The 20,865-nt window shown below is 44.1% G+C and overlaps 1 protein-coding gene across 1 annotated transcript in view; it reads right to left on the bottom strand.

Moving 5' to 3' along the window:
• LOC121673111 (armadillo-like helical domain-containing protein 3) overlaps positions 1 to 20,865 on the bottom strand; it is a 117,923-nt gene that overhangs the window by 20,318 nt on the left and 76,740 nt on the right. The window contains exon 23 of the mRNA XM_042046172.1: positions 13,560 to 13,638. Coding sequence (XP_041902106.1) covers positions 13,560 to 13,638 — 79 coding nt within the window. The remainder of the gene's footprint in view (positions 1 to 13,559; positions 13,639 to 20,865) is intronic.

Here is a 20,865-nt window from a genome sequence, read left to right as displayed (position 1 = left end):
TCCCATAAACATTTCTTCCACTTAAGTCCTTAAAATATCAGACCTACCAGCTCTTCAGCCCAGCACTCTCACGATTCATATGCTCCCAACAACAACCCCAAACACTACAGGAGACAAATCTCTTCAGAATGAGTGGCTGAGATACACTGAAAAGAGGCATTTTCCCTCTATGACAGCGAGCTTTTATCTCCACAGACATTCAGATGCTGGATGGGCAGGAAGGACGTGACACAAAGGTGAGGTTTATTGCTGACTGGCCAGAGAAGATCACAGTGTTGGCTGTATACCCACCGCTGACAATCAAGGAAAAGGTGACATGTGCTGGCACCTGTTCTCTCCAAAGGATGAGGAGAACACAACCTCGGCTTCCTTTCCAAAGCACCTTCAGCTGTTGACTCCTCAAGTTGAGCTGATCAGCAAGGTGAGCAGCAAGCTAGAGAACTACTTGTCCCTCTGAATCAAAAACATGTACCTTTTCCTGTCACAGCTCTAAACAGAACCTGCTGGCTATACAGATGGGATATACTGAAGACTTAAGCAAAGATGATGCCACTGTCCTGGGGATACGGAGCTGATCACCAATGCTTCTCCTTTCTCTAGATACTTCTCTTTTGCCATAGTCCATGGATCAGTACCTGCAGGATCTGTGATGGAAATATTTCCACTGTAATTTCTGCAATGCTTGGAGGACACCAGTGTTCTACAGCCTAAAAATCCCTGTGTGAGGATTTAATGCTCCCAAGTGCCTCTTGGACATCAAACATTTTCAAAACTATTAGCTCTGATGGGTTTTTGAATAAGGCTCAGGGAAGCCTTGCTCAGTACTTCTTATGAGAAAAAGGTAGCTCTGATCTGGTAGAATTAAAATTACTGAGAAGGAGGAAGAGAAGGAGGAAGAAAGTCCACACAGCCCACATTGCCTGCAAGCAAGGAAATGAGATTTGATTTACTCTGTGATCTTGAGGTATATTCCATTTCAGCTTGAATTTCCACTGCATAAATTCAGCTTGGCTGAGCAATGTCCCTGCTAGAGACTGGCCAAAGCAACATAAGATGATCCGCAAATGATCTTTGAAGCTAAAGGTTCAAAGCCTTGGTGAGGTGGGGTTTTTTAGCATATTTTTGCATGTGCAACCCATAAACCCGTGTCTTCCCAGAAGTTTGAGGAAGACAATATAAAGAAAGCAATTAGATACAGTGCATACACAATTCTTTATTGTTGCCAATTAATCAATCTGTTTATTTAGTTCACTGGTTTAATTTCCTCTTCCTACACCACAGAGAGCAACACCGGGTCTGTTTTCTATGAGTCAAAGGGATTAGATGACAAGCTGAAGTCACTCACTAAAAGGACTTGAGGGCTTCAGTTCAGGGATTAACAACTCAGCAGCTTTTTCTCCGGATTTTAAAACCTTTAATTTGTACTGCATCAGCTGGTAGTTTTATTTGCACAACTATTTTTGTTTAAATGGGAATCAAACCCTGCTCTTCCCAAAATGCTGCTGCATTGCCCTCTTGGTGTTATTCTCACATCTGAATTTTTGACTATACGTACAGAGGATTTCATGCTTGCTTAGAAAATTTCTTAAGAAACTGCACCTTATACTAATACATAAGTTCAAGTTCTGCTTGGCTTTTCCTGACTAACCAGGCATTTCAGCTGAGCAGTCCCCTCAGGAATTCAACGCCACTAGAAGGCAGCTTGGGTGGAAGCTTTGGACCAGGTCTCTCTGTGTCTTCAACTCGGTTTCATATTTCAGAGAAGCTCTACAAAATGTTTGCCTGCATTTGACCACATAACAACACACCTTTAAGGCAGGATAAACTAGAGGGATCCATCCTCACCCTGGGCTAACAGAATAAATTGGTACCACACTTACCCTGCTGAGAAAGCCCGTGGCAGAAGCTGAAGGGGGCCACATTTTAAATTACTCTGTAGCGACTCTGATCTTACAGTTCTAAGAATCATTTGCTAAAGGGAGTTTCAGTGAAGTTGTGCTATAATTTAACCCCAACGCTTCTTGAACTGAATAAATAAAACACAGAAGCAAGTCTGCAGGTTGAAAAATTCAGGTACTTTAAAGGTCTGGGGTTTGTTGTAGCCTGAACTGGCCTGACTCAAGAAAGACTAAATTTCTTCCATATGCCCTTTTAAGGCCCGACTTGTGACTGCGCCTAGAGCTTTTGTTTGGTGCATTTTCACAAATTGCAATAAGTAGAGCTGTTCACTTTGTTTACTGCTTCTAGACAACAACTGCCATCTACAATCAACTCAGAGAGGACAGCAGGGCAGGGCTGGCAGCAGCCACAGGATGCAGCATAGCAGCAAGTGATGGTTGTGCATTAGGAGAGGTGCCATCATTTTTCCTTCTCAACTCTCTAAAACATGTGAAGGGCACTAATTAACAGGCTAGCCAAGGCACACAAAGGCTACAAAAAGAGATGTCCCTAGTGTCCTGTTAAGGCCCGATCCTAAGATGACTACCAAGGCTTTAGGAACCTACTGAACTCTCCTCGTCACAAGTCTCCAAAACTGGTATCAGAAAGAATTCAAACATCACAAGAAATGCAGAATCGAGAAAAGAAAAAGAAAAAAAGAAATAGTGACCTACTTTATATTTTGTTATCACATGCTGAAAGAGACAGAATCATAAAATGCCAGAGAAGCACATGTAAAGGAATCCTCTCAAATGCGTGCACTGTCAGCAGTGAGATGACACTCAGCCACCCACAGAAAAAACAAGGGCAGGGAAAAATCTCCAGTCAAATACTGTGCCAGAACAACAGCTCAGTACCCAGAGAGAAGGGAATGTACAGTAGGAGCTATAGAGAACATAAGAAGCCTGAGATCTGAAATGCTCCTCACCCTTATCCTAGCAGGCTTATTAGAGCCTCTGCCAGGGAGGGACACTGAGCATCAGAATGATCCAATTGCCTTTTCCAAGAGCGAGTGACAGAGGGCATGTGTCTTAAAACATTCTGTAGCTATTTCCCCAGCATCTGTTCTTGACTCAGTTACAAGCAGCAGGGCAGAAGAACGTGCAGCAGTCTGTAAGCACACAGGTGCAAGGCTGTAAGGTGACTGGAGAGGGTTAACAGCCCAGAGTCTGGATTGACCTCTTTGATGACAATGCTGTTAAGCATTGGAAAGTAAGGGGCTTGGGGAGACTGTAGGCAGGTGATTTCCACCCTCCATCCCCCAGGTCTCTACAGATGAATACCATAAAAATAAAAACTACTTATTCCCCAGATTTGACTTGGCAGATTTTTACATCATTCTTTTCTAAAACAAAGATCAGAATCAAGCCAACTGGCCATTTTTCTTCAAGCATCTTAACCTGACCTTTTCCAAACTCATCACAGAAAAAGGTCTTCCTGACATACCTAAGCTGAAGTCACACTGAGTTATGATCTCGTATGAAAAACACGGCAGCGTCAATCCCCATCTCAAAACAAAACCTCCATCTTCAAGTCATGCCCCACTCAACTGAAGGGTTTCTGGATGATGATGAGGAACCAGTCTATACCTTAAGCTAATAATACAGCGGACAAGACCACACATTAACAACTAACTTCCTGAGCAATTAGGACAGGAGTGGTCAGTGACCAATTTCTTTATGCTAAAACATTTGGTATGACATTAACTGCCCAGCCCCAGTACCGCTTAGTCCTAGTTCTGATGCATCAACACACTAAATAGCAACAGAAGCACTTTAGGACTCAAGCAGTCCAGGAATATTATCCCTCTGGGCACTACTAAGGGTGGAAAGCTCAGCAAAATCTGCATGATATGGAAAACTGTCATCAGCCAGAGAAATTAAGTTCAGATCACGTTACTATTCTCCCCTGCAAAAAGTGTGTCACACTCAGGTATCTGCAAAGAGGCTGAGATGAAGTATTACAGCAGCTTTCTTTTTATTCTTCTGAGAAGGGGAGTTTAGCCCAGCAACAGACCTAAGTTTCCTTTCTATGCCTATAAAGTGACTTGTAGGTGGTACTGTAATTAAATAGGTTCATCCCTTAAAATAGAAAGGCACATCTTTCCAGCTGAGGTGAGAACTAAGACTCTGTAGTGAGATGCTTCCATCAAGTCACTAGTTTTCAGGAACATTAACAACAGGGTAGAAAACTCCCAGCAAAGTAGCCTAAATGCAAAAAATTTAAACCAGACAATCAGAAAGTCTAAGTTCCAGCATGTCTACCTCAGCTCCCTAACAAATCCACATTTCTGTTTTCATCAGCAGGAAGATTGTCCCTGTTCTAGTGTTTCAAGATGTTCAACAAAGAGACCACTTACTGCAAACAAAACACAGCCGTAAGAACTCTACGCTGCAGTTCACAACTACCTTTTTTAAGAAATGAAAGGGACAAAAACACCTGCAGATACAGTCACATGAAGCTCCATCTAGATCCATGTTCTGTGTTATAAGTTGTTATATAAAATGACAGATAAACCTTGGGGTGACAGGGACAGCTAATGTTTCTTGCAAGCTGGACAGATGCCTGACTACAGCAAACCACCAACATGACATAGCTGAGCAGAGGCTGGTACCTAGATTTGGGGAGGGGTATATTTCTAGTGCAGAAGAGAACTGGAAAGGGAGACGCAGTCCTTAATTAGCCAGCTAAGCACACTCTTCCTTTAAACACTTGGAAAGAGAACTGCTGGCAGAATGAGAGACATCTCAGGACTCTGTGTGACCTCCAGACTCACATAAGGATGGACTCGTCCTGGGTTTGGAACATTCATTGTCACTGAACTAGGAGAAGGCTGCAAAGTACAATGCATTACCTAAGTGAAAAGACTGGTGCCTTACTTGCAGGAAGAGCAATAGTTTGGTTCACAATATGCTGAAGAAATATAACCAGAGGGGAGTTGTGAGCAGTGCCCAGATTCTCATAGTATTCCCACAGTACTATTATTTCCAGCTTTCCATTGTGTTAAACATGCTCAGGGGGCTCCAGGGCAGCTCAGTTGGCTCTGAAAAAGGTATTGCAGACCTTCCTAAAGCCAAAGCACCCCTAGAAGAGTTAGCTAGTCATGTCATGTCAGCTCCCTGACACTAAATCTCATTGCTATAATGATGCCTTGTCTGTCCCTGCAAGTAGCTGTCACTGTCTCAGAGACAGAAGCTCATTCATGCCATCACAAGTGGGAGAAGCACTCAGAAGAACTTCTACAGCTTTCACAGAGGACCCAAACCCAACATTTTCTGAGTAGTCAGGAAGCCCTAGAGTATGATTTCAACAGCATCCTCTGTGTGTTTTTACATCCAACTCAAAAACAAATGCAGTCTGCTGAATTGCAGCTGCTGAGGGAAATACACTTGGGAAACCACGATAGGGTTTGTGCACAAATAAGCCTTCAGCACAACATTTCATTAGTGGGGTTCTACACAGAGTGACAATTAGTGGCAAAGTTTCCAACTCAGAGGCTAAAGCACATGGCAGGAGCCACTGGAAACAATGTTATTAGGTGACAGTCTGCAAATTATCGCCTTCTCCAATTGTTGAGATTATAACAGCATATTTTCCATACTTATCCATCTTACTGCCAGAGGTCATTGTAGCTATGACCTGTTTTCATGGAAGAGAAAAGCTTGCTAGTTTAAACTAACATTGATAAAACTGCAACACACCAGTTAACATTGATACAAGTGATGCTTGCTGGGTCGTATCAGCTTATTCCAGAAATCCTACCTACTGTCAGACAATGCTCCACAACAATTTAGCAGTTTCTTGTCTGGGAGGCCAGAGTACACTTTTCCTCTTAGAAATTCTTGCTGTGAAGCAGTTATTAGTGGAGAACGTAAATCCACAGATCAGAAGAAGTGAAAGAGGAACTCCTCCGAACAGGTGCTCAGGTGAAAGCAAACACAGGGCTATGAATTAATCCTTCTGCAGGCCTACACCCCTGCCGGCTATGAGGCAGATGCTGCTGCTCAAACAGCATGTGCTGCCAGCAATACTTAGCTCCCCAGGAGCTTATTTGTGCCTTAACTGAGCCATGGGGGAATCCAAGGGCCCTCTAACGCAGTAGAATTGATTTATAGCCTCTGGCACTTGGCTGATGAACCACCTTTCCCAGTTCCATCCCTCTGGACATCCATTCTCCCAGCTTGCTGTCTTTTGAGTGGCACATCTTGGTTCCCTGAGCAATCCCACTGCCTGCCTCAGACCTCCCATGAAGCCAGGAAGAGTGATACACATCAGGGATGCCATCCTCTCCGCTATTAAAAGGTTTGCCTTTGAGGTCCTTACAGTGAACAATAAATTTCTACGTATTGTCTTAACATCCAAATGTCAAGTGTCAGAGAGCAAAAAAACCTGATCTTCCAGCTGAGTGGAAGCTCTGTTCAGATGTGGAGCTCCGTTCAGATGTGGCACCTTTTGGCTCAGCAGCATTTACTCTCCTGCTCTGAGAGGGATGGAGACCACAAAGCTCCATTTGTTTCCCACTTTGAAAGCAGAGCGATGACCCAATTTGTCACTTTTGGGAAACAGCTGCAGCTTCAGCTAGAGGATCCAGAAAAGGATGGCAGAAAAACATCATCTGTAACAGCAGGATACTACCAGAGAGAAGGAAGAGTAGCAGTCCCTAAAGGCAAGAATTTTAACCTAAAGAAGCCCCAGAATGAGCAGGGCTGGCAGTCACTGCAGTCTGTCCCCTTTTGTGAGAGGAAAATGTGACTCCAGGAGTGGTTGCTCACAGCCGCACTGCTGTCTGTAGCTGGCATAGCAGGCTGCAGCCTGTCTGCTTTTAGGACTCCCGAGCAGAGGGACAACTGAGTGTAAGGAAGCTTGGGGTGGAGCTCGGGACTAGAGCAACAAATCATAGTGCTATAAATCCAGCTTTACAGAGGATGACCAAAGAAGTTTGCACGGTATCTATATGTATTATGGCAACAGCCAACACCTATTGTTCCTGTTTCACAAGGGATTAAAAAGCCTTCTCAACCTGAAGTTTTACAAAATGCAAATTGAACTGTGCATTCACACAAGCCAGACGCTGACAGCTTCTGCTTTAATCACAGATGTGCAGAGTTGTAATTTAATCTTTATAAATGCAGACTGTTTTGATCATTCTGCTGCAATCCTCTGTGGAGCTTTCCCTGCCCTATACAGGCACTTAACAATGATGGGAATCCGTAACATCGCTCTGTGCTTCCACAGCAGCCTTCCCTGGCAGACCACACAGCACTTCAAACGCTGCCTGGCTCCCCAAGGGCTCCGCACCGGCTTTCCTCACTCAGGAGGACACAGGGCTCAAGGTTTGCTCAAAGCAGCACAGCAACAGCAGGAAGGAGTTCAGACCCCACCCGGCAGCCCCTTCCTCTAGCTATCCACAGCCCCTTTTCTAGGTTTAAAAGCAATAAAAAGCAAATACGTGCAAAAGAAGCACATACAAAGCAAATCTGCCAGGCTTCTGTAAAGTGTTTTGTGAAGCAAACTCACTGGTGAAGAGGACAAGCACTGGAACTAGAGCAACATCAGCCTGTCTCCACAATGTGGACTGGGAGCTTATTACAAAGTTAAACCTATGGTTCTTGCTCAGTACACTCCCAGCTGTGAATCAGGTTGGGCTCGTAACTCACATCACTGAGTGTAGCTTCTGTAGCCTCAGCACAGAAACTTATCTAGCTCCAGGAGACTTTACTCAGTGGCAGCCAGAAGTGAGTAGCAGCTCCCCAAGACAGCTCTTCCAAGCTAAGTCCCCAGCATTTAATGGTCACCTGTACTACTGCAGTCTTTGGCCCTGATCAGTGGTAGTGGCAAAGCCAGGCAAGGATGTGAAAACAGCCATAAGAACTGAAGGCAAGCCTTGCTTTGAAGTTTAATGAACTTACTTTGTTACTAGTTTGTACTTCAAGGCAGTCCCTTATGTGCCAAGAGGGCAGCTCACAAAAGTGGTGGAAAGCAAGACATGCTTCAGCATCTGCAGTGCACAAAGGGTGTAAAGACTGCTCTGCTCCAGGGGCAGACAAGGTGTTTGGGGGTCATGCTGCCTCTGAGGCACAGAGCAGCTAAAAGTGCCACCAACAGTAAGAGGCAGGATGCTGGGGCACCTTTGTGTTGAGCCTGAAGGAAGGGAATGGAAGGCTTTCTCTCCCATTTCTTATTGGAATGGGGATGCATCTCTCCAGTAGCAGCTGTTTTAAAAATCAAAGTCCTTCTTTTGTCTCTCTAACGGCCTACCACAGTTGTCCCCTCTCCTCCACTGACGCACAGTTTACTGCATTCTGCATGTTAATAAAAGGCACTACACAGCACAAAGTCACTGCTCCAAAGCTCACCTCCAGCTTCAAATCTCCTTGCTGCAAAGCTGATCAGACCTTGGAGCCTGTTCAGACTCATTCAGTCTGGCACACTGCATAAAACAGTCTGAGATGTTAGTAAATGGCAGGGATATTTCTCTGATAAACCAAAAAAACAAAAAGGAAAAAAAAAAAGGAAGATAGCTAAACCAGAGAAAACTCCCATCAGCTAAGCTAACCAGCAATTTGCCAATTCCAGAAGACTTTTTATATAGATCCTTTCCAATTTCACCCAGTGCAGCTTTGCTCTTTCTATTTAAACGATAAAATCTGTTTCAAGCCATTAGTCATGAGTAGGTGTCTGTAATGAGACCATGAAAGCCAACATCCCTGCCTCATTTGCAAAGACATGATGACTTTAAATTAAGGCCTTGCCTTGGTGATCCCTCCTTAGCTGGGGTTTCATGTTCCCACTACTGTGTGCAACACAACGCTGGCAGGCTTGAGACTTTCTACCCCAAAGCTCACTGCATTTCAGAAGTGAAGCACCATTATAAAGTATTTCTCAAGCCCTCACGACTCGTTATATTAATGTAAGAGATTAGGGGGATTTACTGTGGTAGTACCTAGCACTGACAGTACTCGGCATTTAAAAAATATCAAATGCAGACATTGCCAAGAGGCTTTTTAACACACTGCCAGCAGTGCTAAAAAAAGACAAAGCATTTGGTATCTGCCAGTGGTTTTGCTACTAGTTATGGAAACCAGAACAAGCTGAATAAACCCTGACATCAATGGCTTGGAATTAAAACACTTTAGGGCACCTAAAACCAGCTACACCCTTTTGTGTCTTTCTGTGGAAGTCGCTTGTGGAACCTCCTTGAGCAGTACTGCAGGTTAGTCCCTCAGAGCCTTACCAGGTAACAGAAGCCCATGTGGATTGGGTTGGCAAGGAGGAGCACTCAACAGCTGAGCTATGACCTCAGTGAAAGGGAAATGGCTTTGTGAGATGGCCTGACCAAACTGGATTGCAGCTACTGGCGGTGCTGGGTTAGTGGTCGGACGAGATGATCTTAAAGGTCTTTTCCAACCTAAAACAATGCTATGATTCTACCTCGGTTACAAAGGTACTACAGTATGAAACAACCCAAGTATTACACTCATTTGTCACAATTTCAGAAGCAAGAGTTGTCCTGTTTTTCCATCACAATCTGTTCTGGCTCCCAGCACTTTCCATCTGCAATTATCAGACATAAAACAGGTGCTCCCAGCAGTCTCTCACACTGAACTTTACCTCCATTTTGGAGGTGGCATAATGTCCCCAGTGTGGCTGAGAAGGGGGCTTCTATTTAAAAAAGCACAGAGATGTTCCTGACTAACAAGCATTATCAGTCCTGCATGTCTGCCATTCTCAATTTTAAGACCCTTAGAGAGGAAATCGTGGAGAGAAAAGGTGCCAAAGAGAAAACAAGACCTTAGTGAGCAATTTTCTAACTGGCACAGGACTTGATTGGCATGCAAGGCACCACAACACATTCCTGCTCAGAGAAGATTCAACCAAAACTACTAAATTCCTCTCACTTTAGCCTCTCTTTAAAGCTGTACTACATTGCTATCAGGCAGAGAGCTGCCTCCCTACAAACAGCTGCTCTTTCACATCCAGAAAAGGCAGAAGTGAGACCCCACCTAGACTGTTCATGCTGTGTTTTCATCCTTTCTGTTTGTCTGCATTTGCTCTGCCAGAGCAACTCTCGTGTTGCCGTTTCCTCACTGCCTTGACCCTGTTCTCTGCAACTGCTTATGCTAGAAAATATTTTGGGAGCTTCTCAGATCAGATATGGCACCGAGAAAGTCTACTGCCTCCAACATATTAAGTACAAGGCAGTCCAATCATCTGGAAAGCACAGATAAGCTTATGAATTCATTTCATAAAAGGCTATTTTGCCCTTTGACTCAAGAATGTACCAAAACCTCTTTGAAGACATGGGAATAACCACTTGCATGGAAGAGCTAAAATTACACTGGCAGTTAACGACCAATCTCCTCTTTCTGACTGTGCAGCATCTTTCAATCTCTTGAAGGATGTGCAGGGAGGAGCCAAATGTGTTGAGAGAGAGAATACCACAAAACAACAAATTAACACTGAAGTCAGGTTTAACAAATTAGCAAGTGAGGAAAGATGCCAATAACTGGCTAAGACATTCCCTGCTTCATAGTGAGGAACTACAGCAAGGTCAAAACAGCTAATGACTAGGACGGATTCTGAGCTTGCCTTGGCAAGGAAATGCTTTGCAGAAAGGCACTGAGGATCCCATGGTGTTTATAGACTGAAATGGCTCATCGTTTGCTTGCCCCTGGGAATCTCCCACTCTTTGCTGGAGAGAATATGGGATGGAAAAGGTCTCTTCCCAGTATTTCTGATCAGAACATTGGATAAACCCCTTAACAGTGGATAAACCCCACAACAGTCAGCAAAGCAGTACCATGAAGTCTTACAAGTACACCTGCCTAGACCAGAAACCTGTATATTCAGACTATGGTTCCTGGAAATCTCCAGGGCTGAGAACATACAGTGGCATTAACAGTCTATGCTTAAAACAATCCCATGCCCATCATTTTCAAATTCCCCCAGCATGTAATATTGTTAAAATTAATGCTTGTAAATAAAAAAGGAGAAAGCGCTGAAATGACAGAATAGTAATAAATGGACATTAGTGATTAACAAGGTAATAAAAGCTCCAATAGGATTAGGAAAAGAAGAAGATAGAGCAAAATCTCTTTGAGCTGATTACTTAGCTACTTTTAAGGATATTAAAATATAAGAAAAAATAAATAAAAAAAATAATCTAACACACAAACAGGGTGTCACAACTTAGCTTCCAGTAAATTTGAAACAAATCAGAGCAGCTGGAAATTCCCCTTCAGACAAAGCTATGTCAAAGCTATGCCTGCGCGATTAACAGCAGATTCTCAGATACCACAGAGGAGTGTAAGGAGGCATATGAGAATCTGGTCAAAGACTGGTGTCTGAGAAGGAAATTTTCATTAAAAGAAAAGTTGAATCCTTGAAACTGTAAAAACAAATGTTTACAGTAAAGAAATACCACTCTCCTGAAACTACTGGAATAACTCAAAGGAGAAAATGACTGGTCCCAAATGTAGTATCTGTGTGTGGACACACAAATGTCAGCATTAAATATTTCAATGTGCTACACTTCAAAAGACAGGGCTATAAAGGATGGTGGATGCTGTGTAGAAAATATTTAAGGAGAGAAGAAATAGGTAATTAAGTGAACACACAAGTTAAAACAAAAGATACAGCTGGAAGGAAAAACAAAAAAGGGAAGAGACTGCAGCAGCCAAAAGGCAAGCTTGATCCCTCCCCTTCCCACTCACATGCTGAACAGCTCACACAATGAAAGCAGCAAATTCTGTTAGCCCACAAAAGCCAGACCCTGGGCTTGATCTGGGCCAACTACCAGTACCTCTCATGCACTTACAGCTACTGACAGAGGGGAAACCACAGTCCAACACACAGACCTGAGCTCACTGGCGTAACGGAAAGTGGAGGCAAGAAGTCTCCATCCCTCTCCTCCTTGTGCAGCAAATTGCAGAGTGCTGATTAAACACCCTGAGACCACACACTCCCTCACCACAGTGACATCTCCCTTATTGCTCTGCAGTTCATCTGGGGCTATTATTGCTTTATTTTGTTTGATGTTCTCCCTATGTTGAGAGAAAGCATGAAGGGAGAAAAGAAAAAAGAGAAATCTGTCTGTCTTTCAACTTCCTAATCATCTTCCTCAAAATGCTTCATGCATCAGCACTGATTTCATTATCTGCCTGCTGCTAGGGATTTTATTTAAAGAATAACACACAAGGAAGAAAGGATTTAACCTGACCTCCCTGAACTGCTGGGGGAAGAATACTACACAGAGCTGACAGTGAAAAGCTCATTTCCTTTCTCAGACTAACTCAAAGACTATGCAAAATTCCCCTCTATCCAAGCCTCCAGTTTTAAATTGGGCTATCAAAGCTTTTCTTTTTCGGAGGCCTGGGTTGATGTAATCAGTGTATCATCAATGAATGAGGATTGATAACATGAACCATCACAAAGCATAGCTGCGGATACAGTGACTCTCAGAGGCAGAACAATAAGGAAAATCGAGTAAATTAAAACCAATGTTCCTCTATCCAACTCTACCAAGAAGAGAATAAAAAGCAGTAGGGGCCACCTTTTTTCCCCCCGCTGCATCAGTACAGCATTCATCCCAAGTCTTTGGGGTGTTACATATTACAGATCAAGTACGTTAATAAATGAAAAGGTTAGTGGGAAACACGAAAGGGTATAATCAAGAAATAGTAAAAATATCCTGGACAGAAAGAGAAATGAATTGCAGAGCAGGATACAGTCAGGACCTTATAGCAAGCACAAGTATGGAATCCCATCCAGTGGAAGGGATAACCCAAGGTAATTTAGGTTACCTAGGACAGACCCAAGGTCCGTCCCAGACTGCATAAACAATTTCTTCTCCAGAAGGTCCAGAGCTGTTGATGCAGCTGTGTCTAGGATGACTCCCCAAGCTCGCATGGCAGCTCTGCATTTTGTCCACCACATGCTCCTGCAGAGTCATTTATCTCTCCAAGAGTGATTAATGTATAATTCCAATATTTTATTTTGGGAAATAGGCCATCTCTTCCATTCCTGAGACCACTCACAGTAGCCTATTTTCAAAAAGCCACATTTACAAATTTATGCAGTACAAGCAGAACATGAAGCAAGCAAACCAGGCCAAATTAAGGAAGGGAAACCTAACCCAATCACCCTCTTTATTAAAAACCTCTGCTTTTTAAAATCTAACCCAACTGAATTCAATTACACCCTAGAAAATTTCTACCAGCTGTTGCCAGAGTTCTGGGTCCCCAATATCACCAAAAGACAAAAATCAAACTGTGCTCAAGAGTTCTCTAATAACTAAGTTTGCTGCCAGAAACTTCTTGTCCCACTCTGAATGCCAGCACCCTCAGTCTCCAAACACACTTGCTGACAATGCTGCATATTTTCCTTGATCGTACCTGTCTTTCTACATTTGCAGGACCAAAATCTCTGTATGTGACAGTAAAATTGGCTACAGCAATTCTTGCTTTTCTTTCTCTCACACGCATCTGAACAAGGAACACAAGAGTCCCACTTGCATTTCTCTTACTGCTACCACATCATCAGTCCCAGTGAGCACAAGGTACTCCTGAACACCCATATTCCAGAGGCCAACATGACAAAAGGCCATGGCATGCGTGGCTTACCTGATCCTCAGAGAGCTGTGATATGTGATTCACTGCAGCATAAGACTCTATCTTCGGGTTGAAGTGATTGATGATGGCTCTGAAACAAAGGAGGGAAATTTTCAGAGGTCTCAGGAACAACTTACAGATGCAGCAGAAATTCCGTGCCAGTCCGAGCAGGTACACATGGAGGCAGTCCTGCAAGAAAGTCCTCCCTCACCACACGGTACTGTTTGCTTTGCCGAAGGCATGCTCCCTGCTGAGGCCAATGCAGATTCTGACATGAGCTTGCTGGAAATTGCAAGCACAGGTACTGTCCTACACATGGCTGCATTTGCCCCAGTAGATACTGGACTGTGCTTGCTGCTCTGGCAGGGGGAATTGCTGGGAACAGGCTGCAAACTGCTCTGTGTTCCAGCAGAGAGGCAGCAAACCTGGCCATCACTGCCCCATGCTGCTCAGGAACTGCAGGTCCTCATCCCTTCCAAAATCAGTGTCACGTGACATTTTGCTCTGTGGAACTTTGTTGCCTGGTATGATGAAGCTGATGGTTTATTGCTTCAGATTTTCACTCCATTTAAAATGTTGTAGCTAGCTCTTACTTGTAGTCATCCATCACTATAACCACTACATTTTGAATTCTTACCATAATAACTTCAGTCCTCATCCCCAGTTTAGATCATTACAGATAACTTATGTCAGTGTCCCAAACACAGCAGTGAATACTGGTCACTCCTGCTCCTTTGCCTCATTTCTCTCACTACTTAAACTAATCTGCACCACTACCTTTCCCTTCTAGGTAGACCTAGAAGCAGATGTGAGAAATCTAAAACTGAAAGTAAAATAGCAATAGGGGAAAAAAACCCACCGAACTGCAGCTGGAATATTTCCTCAGCCTTCCCCTCTGCTTGTCAGGTGCTGCTGAGAAGATAAATGGCAGGACAGTAGAAGACTCCCTGGGACAGAGTTTCCAACTGCTCTAGTTGGGATATTACTCAAGAGACCCACTGCTGAGGTAAGTATTCATCATGGGAACAGGCCATGTCAGTGCTAGGCACAGATGAGTTCTAACTGTGCCTGGAGAACACTTGCTCAGCCAGATTACAGTGCAGCAGTCAGGGCTTCCACTCTCATATGCATCAGCACAAAAATTCACTCTAATAGGTTCCCTCCTCCCCACACCTCCCTCTGCAGAAGAACTTTCAGCTGCTTTCTCCAGACCTCATCACAGCTAAGAGCTTGTGCCTCAGTCTAGGAATACGTGATATTCAGTGGTGCCAACCAGAGCCAGTGGACAAAAACCTGCCTAGAAGCATCCTTACTTCTTTAAATACACAGATAAGCAGTGTGGAAGGTGTGGAGAGTAGGAGAGGGGGGGAAAAAAAAAACCAACCCAAAAAAACCCCAACCCAAACAGAATCTGCAATTCATAGGTTCACAGAATTGTTTCAGTTGTAGGGAGACCTTTAGAGTTCACCTAGTACCACTCCCCTGCAACGAGCAGACACATCTTCAACAAGATCAAGTTGCTCAGAGCCCCATCCAACCTGACCTTGAATGTCTCGAGGGATGGGTCATCCACCACCTCTCTGAGCAACCTGTTCCAATGCCTCACCACCCCCATTGTTTAAAACTTATTTCTCATATATAATCTATATCAACTTTCCTAGTTAAAAGCATTATTTCTTGTCCTGTTGCAACAAGTTCTGTTAAAAAGTTTTTCCTCAGCCTTCTTTTAAGTCCCCTTTAAGTACTGAAATGCCACGATAAGGTCTACCCACAGCCTTCTCTTCTCCAGCTCTCTCAGCATGTCTTCACAAAAGGGTTCATCCCTCTTAACACTTTCATGGCCTCCCCTGCACTGCCTCCAACATGTCCACGTCTTTCCTGTGCTGACAACACCAGAGATGGACACTGCACCTCAGGTGGGGTCTCATGAGAGCAGGACAGAGCGACAGAATCATCTTCCTCACCCTCCTGGCTGTGCTACACTCACTGCAACACTGCCAGCCACACCTCACCAGCACACCAGGTGCCAGTCAGCACACAGGGCCAGTCTCTCCTGCAGCTGCTCCTACAGCATCTGTGCACACTAGGCACAGGGGGACTTCTGCCTTCTCACCAGCCTTGACAGTTACATCCAGAAAACAAATTCAGCACTGCCTCTACCAGGCTTCCCTTAACCCCCTTCCCTCTGGAGAAAGACAAACAGGCAGGTAGAGACATGCCCAGGCTCTTCCCACTTCAGTGTGACCAGAGAAGCAGCTCCTGTGAGTCACAATCACACTGTCCATTACCCAGCCTCCCCAACACTCTGGCTTTCAAGCTGCATGTTTCATGCCTGGTTGGAGTCATATTTATACTCCTACAGGACACACTACAAGTTATTGAAAGAAAATGGAACACAGACTTACAACAACTTAACTTCTGGCTTGACAGAAGGTTTGGCAGCTCAGACGGGTTCAGTGCACTCACATGGTTCCAACATTTACCAGGGAACAGATTTAGCATTCATTTGTACCCACTGCTGTGAAGCACTTCAACATGGGCCGCCTGCTCACAAGTCTCTGCTTGGATCTGAGCTAGTGGAGCGGCACCTGCAATCACAGCTGGGATTCACCCAGTGAAAGCAAAACCAGCAACCAGCTGCCACTGCAGTAAGAATCAGAAGACATCAAGGAAGGGAAAGAATTCAAGTCTCCTTCCTCATTTCCTCAAAGGTGAATGGACAAGTCCTCAGTGACAAGATGAAGTCCAGCTCTTTGTTTTAACTATGAAGAATTCCTCCCCAACCTGACCATCTGCAGAGCTGTTTCCCTGAACTCACAGGCAGCCTGGGGTAAAGAAGCATGAAGAGCTTGGATTCAATCCTGGCTCTGTGTAGCCAAGTTCTTACTGCCCAACATGCCCACCAGGGCCAGGCTTTGCACATGGTGCAGCTCCTTCTCACTCATCTGCTATGAGAAATTCCATTGCTATCTGTCCCAGACAGCACTTTCTGCATCAGCTACTCTCATACACCTCTGCTGTTCTTCCATCTCTCAAAATATATCTTGTCCCTGGGGCATGTTTTTAGCAACTGGCCTCCTGGGATATTCACTGATTAACAGCAGGAATTCACTTTGCAGAGATGCCTCTTCACAGGCTTTTGATCCTGGAGACAACAGGAGACCAGAGCTTTGAAACACAGTCTCCCTGTAATGGACAAGAGATCAGTGGTTCTGCCACCATTAGTTCACGTAACAGCTGATCCTTGGCAATGATTTATTTTTACACTGTGATTGCCTCAATTACTGCCATACTAGCCAGTAGCTTTGGGGAGGGGGAAGGGAGCAGTTAAAGCACTTACAAAAGATTTGTGATGATGTGTTCTACTGAGATCCTCATACTGATCATGGGAGATAAAAAAGAAAACCCTTGTGTTTGGTATTCATGAAGCATGGACATCTTCAACACATTTGTAAAGCAAGGAAATGGTGAAGTATCAACTGAAAGACAAAACGCTGCAGTTCCCACACAGCCTTCCATAGTACGTGCACTTACATGTTTCCACACTGCCAAGTCCCTCCCTCAGTGGGGCTGGCTGCCATTTGTCATACAAATTTCACAGCACTCGTGGGACAATTCTCCAGGGACTGAGAGATATCACTTCAGCAACACTGCCTCCTCTGACAGATCCACAGTTCAGCAGTGAACTGACAAGAGGAGACTGTCACAGGAGAAAGGAAGGATGCTGAATAAGTAGAAGGCTCAGCAATTAAAAACCTGGCTCCCAGTGTCTTGTCTTGAGGTTAATGCTTAGTGCTCTAAGGCAGATCACAAGCCATCTCCACATTCTTTATTCCTCAGTCTCCCGGGGAGAGATCTTGATTTCCCAATAAATACATGAGCCATACCAATGGTCTCCAAAAAACACAACTCACATCACTTCTTCATGCAGCTCTTCAAGCTACCTACACACCATGATGCTAGAAGCATGTAGAGACACATATGAATGTGCATATTTCTCAGGATGAACGACCTAGGACACTTGCATTTATGTATGTTTGCATTTATTGCATATTTACTGCATTCATTTAACTCTTCATGAAGAGGAGAACGATTACAGGAGAAATCACCCTGATTTAGAAACCTTGAAGTGCAAATGGATTATTTATTTGTATTAGCTGCATTAATCATATTATTAGACAGTAAAAGCAGGTCCCACTGTAACAGGTATTGTACCAAGCCAGAGTGGTGGAAAGCTTCTGTCCCAGGGGGTAAGGATCTCAAATGCAAGAGAACAGGAAAAGCACAGAAAAGTGCATTGGCAACAGAATCTGTAACAGTGCTGCTACTCACTGAGCATCATGAAAGACTTCAGTTTGACATAAACCATGGATGGAAAAAACACAGAAAGAATACCAAAGGAAGAAGCAGAGAGATAGGAAAAAGGAGACTGAAGGGCAGATAGGATCAAGAAAAACAGAAGTGAAAAACTGCAGAACAGCGAGGATCAGAGAAACAGCAACAGATCCCAGAGCAGTCTGTCCTCTGCAAACTGCAAAGCTCTAGCTGGTGGAAAGTTTCTACTTTGGCTATTCTTGAAGCTGCAGAAATTGGCCAGTCTTGAAATTACTGTTACTTGCCCTTTCTCCCTCAAAAACACATATGCTGGAAGGTAAGAAACAGAAGAATCTCCATGTGGGCCCTACTGGGGTTTTTATTCCCCAAATAGGGATATCCCACTGTGGCTCTCACCTAGAGCTATGGTGAGAGAAGGAATCCCCACACGTAAGTTGGATTCCCCTCCCTTTACTGTTTTCACTGCAACAGGACTTGCTTCTGCAGTGGCTGCAGTAGCTCTCCAGACAGTAACATTTAAAAACTTGGGTTTATTGTCTTTAGAAACTGCCTAGAGTTACTCCTCGATAAACAGAAACAACCAGTGCTGCCCTGCAGAGGGGCCCAGAGTAAAATAACTTCTGAAAACACAGTCTGCTGATAGAAAAGGGCTCCTATGAAAACCAATATGGCATGTATGGAAAGAAAAGGTTTAATTAACTCCTCAATTTCATTTGCCACTAGCTTTAACGTTAGATATGAGAACTGAAACACACCAGCATGAAGGTACTGGTCCCACAGTTCACAGGATCTTCCAGCCCAGGTGATCCACCATGGCAAGGAAGGTACCTCGCCTTCCTTAACCTCACAATGAGCTGGTCTGGGTCCAATGTGCAGGGAAAGCAAAATCACTGTGCTCAGGCAGGCAGCATTTCTTCAGCACGTTTTCTCTGACCTCCAGACTCTCCCCATCAAGTTATTGCAGATGAGCTGTCTAATACCCACTCCTGCCTGACAGCAGCTACATTTCCAGAGTCCCATAAGACAACACTGTCCTCTTGTCTTAAGCAGCAAAATGAAGCACTGTGGAGGTGCTGAAAGTAGGCTAAGGGAAGAACAGAAAGGCTGCAAAGCTTATTATAGAGATGGAAATGCTGAGCCATCATTCCCGGCATGAACCTGGCCTTTGCACTTCACAGGTCCAGCATGCAGTGCCTGACATGAAGTATTCTTGTGGATTCCCAGACATTTCTTGTACCATAAAAGCAACACCACAAGTTCACTTCTTCCTACATTTTGTTAGAGTGGAGTAGAAAAGCAGCAGCTCTTGGCTGGTATTTACCCCTTCACAGGAAATTGAGGGCAACTTTGTACTCACTGCAGACATTCATCTTCTCATCTGCTTGTGCCAGAGCAGTGCACTGGGCAGCAGGGAATGCATCTCAGTCTTCATTGAGTAAAACTGAATGCACAGCAAAGGCAGCCAGTTCACTTGCCCTCTGCAATAAAAACTGGCACTATCTGAGATGGACAAATACTCCAGCATGCACTAAGCTTCATCCATGATGAAGGCTCAGGATAGGCAAGCAGGAAAGGGCATAGTTGTCCTTCATCACACTCCACAAAGCTGCTTTACTACAAAAAGAAGGCCTGAGATGAAGTAGTTACTGTTCAGGAACAGGAATCAATAAGTAACCAGTTTCTTTGTGATTTGCAACAGCAGTTCCTTCTCCCTCTCATACACCTCAGTTTCTCCTTTATGAATTGGAAATAAGAGCAATTATTTCCACAAAGTGTCTTAAAACAACAAGGTGGTAAGAGCTCAGTGTTCTACTATGTGGTATGTTGGAAACTGCTCAAGCACAAGGCAGCAAGTAAATTACACATTTTCTCCCATATCATTTTCTCCCATACAAGCCATCACAACCATGGTTGCTGGGGACTTGTGTAAAGCTTCCAAGCCAATCTTCCTGCAGCAAGCTGTGTGTCAGCAAGTGCTGTTTGGGGCAAGGATCCTGCTGACATTGCTCTCATAGGCACTCCCAGCACTCCAGACAATAAAACCCCATCTGTTCCATGCCTGCAACAATTAGATTGAGTTGCTCCGTATGTACAACCCCACCTGGCAGGAGGTGAGAGGGTTTAGATTATTTTAACAGACATCCATGAAGCATTGCTATAAAGTACACATACCTACCATACCTAAGCTGTCTTCACCAATTAAAAGCAAGCAAACTCCCTGGAACTCTGTATCAAATTCTTCCTTCTACTGTAGTTTAACTCCAGTCTGTTAAATTTCTTTTGCTCCTACAATTTAATGAGTACTGACATTAAGCTGAAAGTCCACAACTCACAGTGGGAGGCATCTTCCAGACACAATAATAAACTGCAGGGAAGAATCCAAGACAAAAGGATATTTTAGTCAAAAGCACTTGCTTTACAGCTCACTGAAAATATCCGAGTCAGCACTGCAGCAATTTCACAGGAGAAGCAACTGCTACACCTGTTCAATTCTGCCATCCCGAAACCTATTGATCGTGATGACAGGCTCCATGGCAGACGGAGATACATGGTCTATTTATTTAATAAGGAGGGGACAAAAGAGTGCACACACAGCAACTGAGCTTCTCACTTTTCTCGGCATGGTTTTATCAAGCTGCATTCTGCAAGGGCAGAAGCAGAGGGCGTGCTTTCTGAACCACCAGGCAGCTACGCAGTGCATCTTGAAACTTCACTGTCTGCTGGATACCAACCTGGTACCACCACAGCTTGCAGCATATGCTGATTTTCTCTTTTTATGGTTCATGTCTATAAATTTAAGTCAAGCAAATCAAATACCTCATTTAACTTCTATTTGTCTTTTTAACTAAGGAAGTCCTCATGGGTGAGCAGTTAACTCATCTTTTGGAACAGCTGCACAACCTCACTTGAGACTACAACTTAGGGAATTTATCCACTCACCTATTTTCATGCAGCCAGTGCATCACTGGAAACTAATCTAGAA

Source organism: Corvus kubaryi, unplaced genomic scaffold (assembly GCF_017639235.1).
Source record: "Corvus kubaryi isolate FWS band 111438036 unplaced genomic scaffold, C.kubaryi_AGA036_p1.0 65199, whole genome shotgun sequence".
Lineage (NCBI taxonomy): Eukaryota > Metazoa > Chordata > Aves > Passeriformes > Corvidae > Corvus > Corvus kubaryi.
This window is presented reverse-complemented; position numbering and strand designations above follow the sequence as displayed.